The sequence below is a fragment of the Carettochelys insculpta genome, chromosome 17, assembly GCF_033958435.1.
Source record: "Carettochelys insculpta isolate YL-2023 chromosome 17, ASM3395843v1, whole genome shotgun sequence".
NCBI lineage: Eukaryota > Metazoa > Chordata > Testudines > Carettochelyidae > Carettochelys > Carettochelys insculpta.
The window spans coordinates 18,549,308-18,561,810 of NC_134153.1; the positions used below are offsets into that span (position 1 = coordinate 18,549,308).

A 12,503-nucleotide genomic window follows, 5' to 3' on the forward strand; every position below is an offset into this window, starting at 1 on the left:
ATGATGGGTTGAAACAGGAATCTGACATAGGCCTGGTGATCTAACCTAGAAGTCTTTACACATGATTTCATGAAATTTGTTGTGGAACCTGAGCACTGATAGGCCTAGTTCAAGTCAGATGTCTAAAGTCACACTGACAACTAAATTCTTAGGAAAAACACAGGCAGTAAATTAATTATGTAAATAGATTGGAGCTTGACATACATAGTGGGAGTTCTTACAAGGAACTAAAAGCAGAAAAAATAGAGTTGAACAGCTGTTTCTATAACCAAATCACCTCCAGCAGGCCAAGAAATCTTCCAATAAGCAAGTTTAGATTTCCCCTAAGATTACTCTGTTACTTTCAGCTGTAAAGTATTTCTAAACAATCTGCCTTTGTGCATTCTTTTCCCCTGTTTGCAAAATCTCATTGCCACTTAACGGTTTAGATAAAGTAAATTTTACGCAGGGATGAGAATTCAGACATTCAGGAAAGTATTTTGAGATGCTTAGGGTTACCATATAAAAAAGGACATCCCTGAGAAGGAGCATATCTGTACCAGTATCTAGCAACTTACGTTGTATTAGTATGTTATAGTACCTATAGTACATTAATACCACATGAGTTGGTAGATACTGGTACAGATACATGCCCTCTCAGGGGCATCCACTTTTTTGAAAGTCAAATATGGTAACCCTAGAGATTATGCTAAATATAAAGAACAAAATGCTTCCAGATAATATGCCAGAGGACTTTCCCCAGTGCTGTGAACATATTTGCTGGTTGCTTCTCCCTTCCTAGCCTCGCTCACTAGTATTTTAAGGGGACATAGTGAGAGATCACTAGGACTTTCCACAGACGTTATCCAGTGCATGTCAAACAAACAAATTCCTCCAGCAAACTCCACTCTATGAACACACTGACCATACATTGCATTTCTATAGCAGCGCACCTCTGAAACTCTCAAAAGGCTTTAAGCATGTTAATTAACTTAGCTGCCCCATAGCCTGCAAAGTAGAGATGTACTGCTTTTCCCAAATGTAAAATGGGAAAACTGATACCCAGAGAGTCCAGCCCCTCGAAAGTATTTGAGCATCTGATTTGCTCTGAGGAACAAGAGTAGAGCAATTAAAGGACCTGTAAGGCCTGTAACATAGAAACAACCCCAAGTGGCCTGGGCTTTAATTCATAGCCTTTTGTCCTCATACCTTGAGTTTCACACAAATACTTTACAGTGTGGTACATCTAGAATCCAGATTTTATTATTTCCCAAGATGTGTCCCATCCAGAACTTATTCACGCAGTACTCAAGAGTGTGCCTCGGCTGAACCCAATAACACAATCTCAATAGATATCAGGAGTGGAGAATTTCCCTAGATTAATTTTCTCAAATAAAGACTTGGTTTAAAGGCAAAAGCAAACAGAAAAGGGGATTAATCAAACCAGATACAAATAATTAGGGTTTATGAGCCTATAGAGAGGGAGATAAAGCAGCCAGGAATCTATCAACAGGAGATAAGCATCAGCAGTGGTTTCAAAGCCTGTTCTGGCTTCTACTTGCTCATCAGAGGTATCTGACTAAAGACTAGTGGTGCTATTGCTCTGGATATTTGCACAGCAGGCCCATTTTGTAATGATTGTTTGTAGGATTTCTAAGCTAAGTAGGATTTGATTTTTAACTGCTTTAAAATAATGTAATGTGTGTCACAGAAAACTAGATTGGGTTTGAAAAAGAACTTGATTTAAAAAGAACTAGTTTGGAATCGGGGCCTGGTAGGCTTCTCCTGGCATATTTCAGAAGTAAAATGTACATGAGTGATTTTAAGTGGTAATAAGAACTGCCTAGTAGTAGGTAGTTCTGAAGTGCTTTTATAATGTGTTTTTGCTAGGCTGTTCAATGGCCCAGAACTGGTCTGTTGATGTACTTTTTTCAGATATATGATATCTAAATGCTTTATGTACACACTTAATCAGTGTTTCAGTGGCTATCTTTTGCTGATGAGAGTGGACCATTTGTGAATTAGTGAAACTTGAATACCGCAGTACCTGAGATCTAAGCCTGACTCTGACCCCTAACTTTTTTTTTTTCTGATCATGAGCAACCCATCAACGCTCTCCCTCACCTTCTCCATTTTTCAGACAGGGATAACAGCCATCAGATCCCAGCTCTATAAACCTACCTTGTTTGAGTAGTCTCGTTAGTTTCAAAAGAGCTACTTTCATGAATGTGTTCTCAGGATCAGGGCATAAGCTATCTTGTGAGCAGATCACTAGGATAAAATACTCATTGTCTAAGCAGCAGTCTGTGAATCAGTACATAAAAATGTTCCAGTTTTGGATTCCCCAGAATAATGGAGAATTGTGTGTTTGGCGCTTGTATATAATTAAGAACAGAAAAGACACATGTGATTCCTAATGGAAGCCAAGAAATTCAAAGTTAATGCTTATAACCTAATCTTCGCTATCTTCTGTTGGCCTTTCATCCTCGTGAGCTGGTAGCCATATCATGGCTTTGGGTTTGGAGGAAAAAAAAAAAAACTGATTATCTGTTATGGATCTAATACAGGTCCTGATTCTGCTTCCCTTAATTTAGTAGTCCCACTGATGTCAAGGCAAGTACTCATGGGAGTAAAGGTTAGCAGGAGCAGCTGTACTAGCTTTGTAGTAACTACATGTGTTAGACTTTCTTCCTGCTCTGAGCTGCTGCTGTGAGTTGTGTGTTTTTGTTTTTTTTTTTTTTTGTTTTGTTTTTTCCTTCCTACAGAACATCTCTCAGCAGGAATTCAGTGAGGTCCAAAATGTCAGTGAAATCCTCCAAAATGTACCCCTCTTTGCAGAGAGGGGCTGTCATCTGGGATCCAAAACCACAGCAGGTGAAGAAAATTTTTGAAGCTTTGAAGAAAGGACTTAAGTAAGGACTTTTCAAGTATTAAATTGTTGGAATTTGCCTTCTTTAGTATCTTTGTAACTGTTAAAACTTTGCTCTAGCTTAATAGCCCAATACAATATGCCTTGTAATCAATAGCAAAGCTCCTATTGTCTACCTTAAATACAGAATTGGGCTCTTACCAAACATACTAGCAGACAAATTTGCGATGAAATCCTCCCTCACTCCAAGGATTATCCTGCCCTTATGAATGGCAATAGTAAAAATCCCTGTGATAGCCATAGGTCTATCATAGAGCTCTAAGAACTTCATTAGGTATCTGGCCATTGTTGAGTAGACAAGAGTAAATGAAATCTTCCTGTGTCTTTATAATTCCTCTCAGTGCTTCTAATCTGTGGGAACTGTGCTGGCATGCAGCTTCTTCCAATACAACATTGGCATCCCCGAGGTTTTATTACCATGCAGTTTTAAGAAATAGTGCTGCAATTATTTGCCATGGATGTAAACACCTCAACTTCTTAATTTTGTCTCACATAATTAAAAAGCTCTTAGTTTCCCTCAAGGGCTGTAATGCCTTAGCCTTTTAAAAAGTTGTGCTAGTGTCTAGTAAATGGAATTTAAATTAACAATAGAATTAGATTTGACTCCAATATTTTTGTTAGGGTTTGGAGAGACTAAACTGTCGGATGGATTAGAGTTAAGGTCCCAATTCTGCAAGGAACATTGTGTTGTCAATTCTTGTAATGTTCTTGCAGAACTGAATAATTAAATAAAGCTATCTATAGAAAACAGCTGCATTGAATAATTTCAAGTCCAAAACTTAAGCAGATTCAACCTAAATCCATTTGTTCTTGTTGGAATACTTTTTTGTTTTGTTTTTGTTTTTAAGATAGTAAAAGCAATTAGCCCTTAAGTCCAGTGACCCTGCTGAATGCCTCCCCATAAATGGAGTATCTAAAAATGCTGTTAAAACCTAAACTGACTGTTTTTTTTAAACTAGCTTTGGCTACCCCTGCATTGAGCTGTTATCAGTAAGAGTAGAGAGCAAAAAATTGGACACTGGAGTCACTTTCTGTGTATTAATGGGAAAGTGTTTGTAATAGTTAGAAAATTAAAATATACCAAAAAGTAATTTTGAAGACGTGCAGGCTGCTTAACATAAACACGTCAAGCTGTGCAGGTTCTGTGTCTTGGAAAGCAGCATTTTCCAGAAGGTGACTGTCTACAGCTCTTTAAATGTAAAAGGGGAAAATAGATTTACTCAAGTCTGTTCTGAATTAAAATGTAGTTGGAAGGGAATCCACTCAGGGTTGTGGCAGAAGTTCTGTCTTCTGGGGAGCTGCCATGGGGCTCACTGAAGACAATAATTGCTGAGCACTCAACACTCTGCAGGGGAAGATCCTGCCTTTTTGTTGAAAAAAAAGCGATAGTAGCTCGTGGTGGCTGTAGAGGACAGCCAGGGTGGCATTCAGTCAGCTCTCCTACTGCTCAGATAAAACCAAAGGTCTGTTTAAGAGGTGTTGACCAGGGTTCCCTCTAATTTTTTTGACCCAGAGGGAATAAATTTCATCTGCACCAAGGTGTGTGTGGATGCATACCACAAGGAGAAGCATGCTGCCCTCTGAGGTGGCAGTGGGTGCTCTGTGAATTGCCTGGGTGTCACCTGACTCTCTCCTGGGCAGTCACCCAAGCACTCAGCTTACAGGGAACATTGACTGGCTGCTGAGTACCCACTGCTCCCATGGACTTTGGCTGGAGCAACAAATGTTCAGCACTTCTGAAAATCTGGCCTGGAGGGCTGAAGTGTTGTGTGCTTCTACCTTTTGGCCTAGTGAGCCAGAGCACACTAATGTGCTGCTCAGCTCTGCAGCTACTCCCTCGCCATATGGCAGCTTCTGCTCCAGCCACAGGGGTCCAAGGAGCACAGAGCTCTGGAATACCACATTCCCTGCCCCAGTGCTCCTCTTGGGTTGTTCAGCTTCCCAAGCCACTTCCACCTGCTGAGGAGACAAAGGGGCAGGAAGATTCCTCCCTCTCTCACTTCTTACTGCTCCACTGTGGGTGACCCAGTGTATTGGAGTACCGGGGGAGACTGACGCCTGGGAACAAACCCAGTGCAAGAGCTCCTCTGAAGGGATTGTGGCTCATGCAGGTTAATGGTTGACCTGCAGGGAGGGAAGGCAATGCAGAGAGGCTCCTGAGGGGAGGGCAGTGGTGCACAGCCATGTACCATTCTATCTTCTGTGTACAGCACTCTTCAGTATTAGGAGCCTCCTGGGCCCCTGCTCCTCCTTTGAGTGCCTGAGGGCAGGCCAGCCAGAGAGGGTGGCTGTTGCAGTGAGGTGCATGCTCTGCTCGCTCACCAGCACTTTAGCTGTTTGTTTCCCTTAATCTAAAACAAGTCCCTCTAGCTGTTCGTGAGGTGAAGGAAACAGAATATAAAGTGCTGGGAGGCCAGGTGGGTAGAAACATGAGTGGTACCAAGAAGAGGGCAAAAGCTTCTAACCCATGTGAAGCCAATCTTCTTTTCCAACTGTTGTGGTTCTCCTCCTAACTTCCAATGTCTCTTCAGCTGCATCAGCTCAGGCCATCCTAACCTCTGGCTACTTCTTGAGGTGGAGGCTCAGTGAATTCTTCCCCCTCCTCATTTTACACTTATCCCTGGGGGTATCCTATGACACATGCTAGAAATAAATCTCACTTTGGCATTTTCCTCTCCAGTGAATACCTGCAAGTGCATCAGGCTGAGCTGGATTATCTTTCTGCTCGACACAAAGATACAAAAAGGAACTCCAGACTGGTAAGATGGTATTAATCACTTAGATGACTGTAAGAAGAAGGCAGAGTTCTAAAAACAACCACTGTCTCTTCCTTGCCTTTGGGACTCAAAGGGGCTTTCCATTTGTTCAGATCCAGTGCTTAAAGTGAGAAGTGAACATTACACCCATTGGCTCAGCTCACCAAGCAAGGGTATGGCTACACTGGGAAGATCAAAGTGCTGGCAGTTGATCTTCCAGGGTTTGATTTAGTGTACCTAGTAGGGATGCACTAAATTGAACCATCATGGCACTGCCATTGACCCCAGTAATCCCGGCAGTTGTGAGGCACAAGGGGAGACAATGGCAGACAGCCACCTCCTGCTGTGTGGATGGTTGCAAATGTATATTTTAGATAAGTCAACTCCAGCTATGCAATTCTCATAGTTGGATCTATGCTAAAACTGACTTTTACCTCCCAGTGTAGATATGGACTAAGTTAAGGCTAGAAATGGGGAAAGAACCAGGAGTCTTAACTGTCAGTTTCCTGTTTCCCTGGATCACCATACTTCTGTTTGGGGATGGTAGGTGCTGATTATTATCTGGCAAGCAATATAAATGCCTGGCTGTGTCTAGAAACTGAGGGGAAATAGAGATTAAGCAAAACTGGTGAAACATTGATTAATGGGTCTTTGCAACTTTGATTCTGCCACATACAAAACCTTCACTATTAGCAGTTCTAAGCTGTACAGAATAGAGTACTTGGGGCTGTCCTTTGGAATACAAAGTAACCTTCCAAGGTTGGATGAAAGATTCAAACACTTCCTACCCACCCCAAGCAGTTTTCAAATCCTCACTATTTCTGAAAATCATGCCTCCATTTGGGCTTCCAGCATAATGGCACTGAGACTGAGGATACTTCTGAAAATGTTGGCTTTGCCTTCTGCCCATTGTATTTCACAATGCTGCTGACAACGTTGTAACTCGCTTAACAATGACTTAGTGGCGCATGGGCAGTTGTTTTTGCAGCAGATGTGAAAATGTCTTTAATATGTGCAAACACATTCATAGGCAACTTGTCATGTTTGTCTTTCAGGCTTTCTATTATGATCTGGATAAGGTAAGTTCTCATTCTTTTGGAGGGGTGGGGCTGGGACATGTCACAGAAAGCAATGAAAGGGAAGTACAAGTCCTGATACAATATATTCGCTCTATAGTTTAAAGCCAGATTATGTGAATGTTTACATAGCTTTTAATCCTTCTTTCTCTTTCCAAAGCAAATTCGCTCAGTTGAAAGATACATCAGAAAACTGGAATTTCATATAAGTAAGGTAAGGGGAGACCTATTTATAGTCTGTGAATGGGAGGCTTATACTGCTGTCTATACATTCTGATTAGAAAATACTTTAATGATTGCATGTTTGAGGGGAAGTAGCTTTGGGACTTCTGAAGGATGTTACTGCTTTCATTAGAAGAGAGTGGTTTTTTTTTTTCGAATGGCTGTGTTCAGATTCAGTCCTGGGCACAGCCCTGGCTCAGCTTGCAGAACTAGTTTCTATATCCGACCATGTTACTCAAAAGAAAAATATTGTTGGGAGGAGTTGTAGGGTTGTGCGTGTGAATTTTTGTTTTTGCTTCCTGGCAGCATAGGTGGTGGCACTTAATGGGCTCTGCCAATCTCCTGTCTGATTCTGTGAGCTCAGAAATACCTCTTATGTATATGGAGCGTGCGCACGTGTGTGTGTGTGTTTCCAATCCAATTTAGTGACTAGCCCCATATTAAACCACGTGTCCTTTCATCCTCCATACCTCATGGCTTAGTAATCGTTGAACGAACCTGGTTTGGAATCATACCCTTTAAACACACGTGAGATCCAAGATGTACTCTACGCAGTCTCCCTTAGGCCTACCTCAGACTTCCATTCAGGGTCATTCTGCTCTGACTTGGATGTAGGCAAGGGATTGGTTAGCCTGTGTAAGTGGAAACCTTTTGCTGAGCTAACACTGTGCCAGATCATAGAACTGTAGAAGAGTAGGACTGGAAGGAACCTCGAGAGGCCATTGAGTCCAGCCCCCTGCCCTCATGGCAGGACCAAGCACTTTCTAGACCATCCCTGAAAGCCATCTATCTAACACCTTCTTAAATATCTCCAGTGATGGAGATTCTACCACTTCCCTTGGCAATTCGTTCCAGTGTTTGATCACCCTGACAGTGAGGAACTTTTTCCTAATGTCCAACCTGAACCTCCCCTGCTGCAATTTCAGTCCATTGCCTCTTGTTCTATCCTCAGAGGCAAGGAAGAACAAGTTCCCTCCCTCTGCCTTATGACACCCTTTGTCTTGCTACAGAGACTTTGAGGCTAAACATATAGAGCAGCCCCATCTCAGCATGCTCCTTTTGACTGTGTGTGTTTTCTCCTCAGTATAGAGTTGGTGATGGGAAGGAAGCTCCGGTGGTTAGGGCACTAGTATAGGACCTGAGTGATCGAGGTTCAGCTTCCTGTTCTGTTGCTAACTACTTGTGTGACCTTCAGTGAGTCACTTAGCCTTGATGTACTTCAGTCTACCACTGGTGACATGGAAGTAATAGCATTGCCTTGCCTTGTAGGCATGTTGTGAGAAGTACATTAAAGATTGCAGGACCCTCAGATACAAAGCTCAGATTACTACCTGAAATACCTTGGAGAGTTGGATAGAATTCTAGAGCTGTCTTGTATTTGTAGTTCTGGATTCCAAAGCCTGGTGCCCTAGCTCTTTAAAAGCAGGGCTGAACAAATTCGGTTCTGTTCAGATTTTGGTGGTAGACCAAACAAATTGATGTAGGGAAGCCTGTGCAGCCATAGGAGGAGGTAAACAATATCCCTATTACTCCCAACATTCAGGTGATCATTTGTAAGTTACTGGAAGATTTCTGACATTGTTTGGGTCCTTAATTCAATTAACTTTTTTGGAAAATAAAAATGTACATGCTTCATTAAAATCATTGCTCTGGGGTGGGGTTGGGGATGAGAAGTTCGGTGCGTAGGCTGCGCCAGGGATAAAGGGCTACCCTAGTCCTCTCTTAGCCCAGTAGCTTGTGGAAGGTGAGAAGTGCCTCTCCATGGCCACTGCAGCTTCATATGCCCTGGCTAGGACAGGTCCAGGTTTGTCCATCTCTGTGCTCCCCAGCCAGAGTGAGGAATGCAGTTTGCAGCAAACTATGCATTTTCTCCTCACTCCCTGATGAAGGGGAACACCCAGCAGCATCCCAGTATGAATCAAGGTGGTGGGAGTGCAGGGAGGGGAAAGGAGCTTTAGCTTCCTCCACCCTCTAAAGGGTGCCTGGTAAGAAGCTTGGGGCATCTCCTGGATGTCAGGGAGAGGAGTGCCCCCAGCCAGCCTCTTTCATCTGCCTGGTGATTCTGTCTCTCTTCTGTATGGCTTTATGAAAGGCACATCCCATTTTTCTGGCACAACCAAACCCTGACCTGGCTTTAAGTTACAGTAAGAGGAAGCTGGATACCCTGTTTGATGGCCCTAGCTCTTACTGTTTAGGAGGAGTTCTTGAACAGACAAACTCAAATATATAGTAGATGTACAGAACAACTAATTAAAGGCTCATAGGCTTTGAGTTGGGTTAGCAGTTGTTGTTGGGTCTGACTGGAAATGACCTTTTAGTTGAAGTATTTGTGAAGGTTTAAGGCCAAGAATCCTAAATTAACAAACAATGACTTATTTCAAGGTTATATGGGACCCTTTGTTAGTACAATTTTCTTGTGTGGTACAAAATATCAAAATGTCTTTAGCTGGTGGGTTCATTCTTCACCCATTCTTCTCTCCATTTGAAATCTTGGATCCATGTTGTTTAAAAAGGCTTCTTATGAGAGTCAGGAGGTATGGGTCAATGCTAGACTGGTAGGATTTGCTCTCTTACAAGGGAAAACATCAAGGAACTAAAATTCCTCCCTGTTCATGTTACTTCTGTCAACTCACTAAAATTGGAAACAGGCATCAGATTGGTGTAAAATGCAGGATTTTTTTTTCTTCTGTTGAAGGTAGAAGAACTGTATGAAACTTACTGCATCCAGTGCAGGCTGCGGGATGGGGCTTCTAATATGAAACATGCCTTCTCCTTGACACCCTCCACTAAAGCCTCCAGAGAGAGCCTGGTAGAACTTTATAAGAACCTCCAAGAATGCACAGAGGTAGGAGAACTCCTGAAGTATCTGACAAAGAATTGACTCCTCTGGCTAAAGTCAAAGCAGTGGTGGCTGTATCAAAACATGCTATTCTGAACCTTTGGCTCTCCTGAGGCCTGGACTTAGAGGCTGTGTCTACACTTGCATTCTTCTTTTGAAAGAGGCATTCAAATAAGGGAAATTGAAAATGCAAAGGAGGTGCAGATTTATGTATCTGGTGCCTCATTTGCATATTTCAAAAGGAGAAAAGCAGTGTAGATGCGGCTCATTCGAACGTAAACCCCATCATTGGAAAAAACTCTTCCTATTATTTTAGGAAGAAGGGTTCTTTGGCAGATGGGGCTTGCTTTCAAAAGAGCTGCGTCTGAACTGTTTTTGTTCTTTCAAAAGAATATGCAAATAAGCTGCCTGATGTATAAATCTGCACCTCCTTTGCATTTTCAATTGCCCTCATTTGCATGCAAGTGTAGACCCATCCAGAGTGTAACATGTAAAATTAAATGAAGACACATAACATCAAATGCAATTCATTGCTTCTCTCTGAAAGTGAAGTATTTTGCTGTCTTCTCCATTCATGTACAGTGACATGCACAGGATAATGTGGTCTGATCGCTTACAATCAAGCGTGTATATGAAGAATGCATACAAAATACTTTGATCTATAACATTAGGGTCTGATCTAGCTTTCACTGGACGTTATTAGGGGTCTTCCCATTGACTTTTAATTGGAGTAGAATGGGACTCATAGTTACTAACACACTAGGTTACTTAGTAAGGGTTGGTCTGGACATATAATTTTCGGCTTGAGGAGACTTACTCCAAGTTAGCTCTGATGGTGCTAGCACACTCAAAGTAGAATAGCTGTAACAGTGCAAGCAGTGGCAGGGGCTACCTGTCAGAACATACACCTCTGGCAGCAATGGACAACATAGGCTAGTGAATGGGCTGCAGGAGTGGCCCTTGTTCATCTTGGTGATGAGATGACCCACTGAACTGATCTCCTGGGATAGGGTAGTTTTGCAAGCTGCACTTGCACGCCCAGAACTTTTTGGGTGTTCCCAACTGCACCACAGCAGCATTTTGATTGGATGCAGAGGAAGCACATGACTTACAGCCAATGTGTGCAATCGGCACACACCTCACTTCATGTGCCCTTACTTTACACGTGTCACTTTAATAATACTGGTAGGAAAACAATTACTCAGATGGAAACCAATGGAATCTGGCAGCCCTGCACATGGACAGTGATAGATAAAATGTTTCATGGGCCACATGTAGAACCGTGATGGGCTGCCTGCGGCCACAGGCTGCACACCACTGACCTAAGGTCTCAGACAAGATTATTTTTTGAGCTGTTTAGCCATCCTTCTACTGGTACTGTTGCTGTGGCTAGAGTCTTAAAGTGCACGAGCTCCATCAGAACTAACACTAATATGTTTCCTTGAGCTTGAATTTACCCCTTCCGCTCAAAATGTAGAAGTAGCATAAATGGGTCAGACTGTGGGAAGCAGATTGCTTAAACAGCCTTGCTCCTCTGCAGAGCAGGAATATAGCTTCCCATCCCAAAAGTAGCAGGTAAAAATGCAACCTGCCTTGCCATGCATAGGTGTGTAAAATGTAGGTGCTTTTGTAAGCTGCTCTAAAGTTGTTTGTCTTCAAGATTAGAGACAAATGGCTGCCACTTTCTCATGGGACCATTTTATTCCACTCTGCAGTCAGCCTGAGCATTTTATCTTTCTCTTCCAGGATATGTGTCTGATTGAAGGGGCTCTGGAAGAGCACTTGGGAGAATTTCATTTGAAGATGAAAGGTAGCCCTTGTACTCTTCTGCAGCATTCATCACTTGAGCCAAATGTGCTTCAAGTTTGATATGTAGGAGCCTGATCCAAAGCTCATTGACATCCGTGGGAGCTGGGCTTTGGGTCAGGACCTAACTGGACTCTTATCGAGCCTCCATTTCTTCCCACTGATGTGAGTTTCTCTGCTCAGCAGCATTATTTTATATATGTGTTGGAGCAGAACTTTCCTCTTCCCCACCGCTAAGCAAAGCTTGCAATTTTAAGTAAGACAAATGACTTGACTTGCTAACAATGCCTTCACAGGGCTTTTGATATGAGGGGAAATCAATCAGACTGTCACCTGGTTGTTTAATGTAAGCTGAATTTTGTTAATAGATATTTTGGAAACTCTCTCAGAATACAAACATTGGAAAGGGTTTTCTTTCTCTTTTCAGGTTTGGTGGGCTATGCACGTCTCTGCCCAGGGGACCAATATGAGGTGTAGTATGCAGCAGTCCATTTTACAACTTGCAATTACGAGCTTACACCTGTAACATGCAGGTGGGGCGTATAGGAATGCATAGGTTGAGCAAGTGCAGGAGTGCAGGGAAACCAAACCTGTATAGGTGAGAGCAGTGCTTCTGCAGCACAGTTGCTGAGTTACTCCTGCCTCGGCATGATGCAGAAGACTTTGGTTAAGTGCCTGACAGAAGGTACCTGGGAGACATAACTCTTCTACAAGAGTTCCTCTGGGGACCTGGCTGGAGACTAAAACCACTCTGAAAGAGGGTAGCAGCAATACTGTTGTCTATGTGTAGGTAGATCCGCATTGGCATAGCTGTCTTGAAAGGCACAAGACAACGTAACTGTGCGCTCAAAGCTTGAGGATGCAAACTGAATCCATCCCAGTGGTTTCAGTACTAA

General features: G+C 42.7%; 1 protein-coding gene across 5 annotated transcripts in view; it reads left to right on the forward strand.

Annotated features, from left to right (window-relative positions):
• Positions 1-12,503, forward strand: part of RIPOR3 (RIPOR family member 3) — a 77,302-nt gene that overhangs the window by 26,708 nt on the left and 38,091 nt on the right. For 4 of the 5 annotated variants that reach the window (XR_012647849.1, XM_075011564.1, XM_075011561.1 and 1 more), the window contains exons 3-9: positions 2,745-2,891; positions 5,589-5,667; positions 6,720-6,743; positions 6,901-6,954; positions 9,658-9,807; positions 11,548-11,611; positions 12,035-12,078. Coding sequence is in view for 4 of the 5 variants with exons in the window: in XM_075011564.1 (XP_074867665.1) it covers positions 2,745-2,891; positions 5,589-5,667; positions 6,720-6,743; positions 6,901-6,954; positions 9,658-9,807; positions 11,548-11,611; positions 12,035-12,078 (562 nt within the window). In the remaining variant the exon portion in view is untranslated. The remainder of the gene's footprint in view (positions 1-2,744; positions 2,892-5,588; positions 5,668-6,719; positions 6,744-6,900; positions 6,955-9,657; positions 9,808-11,547; positions 11,612-12,034; positions 12,079-12,503) is intronic. The other variant, XM_075011563.1, reaches the window with a different exon arrangement.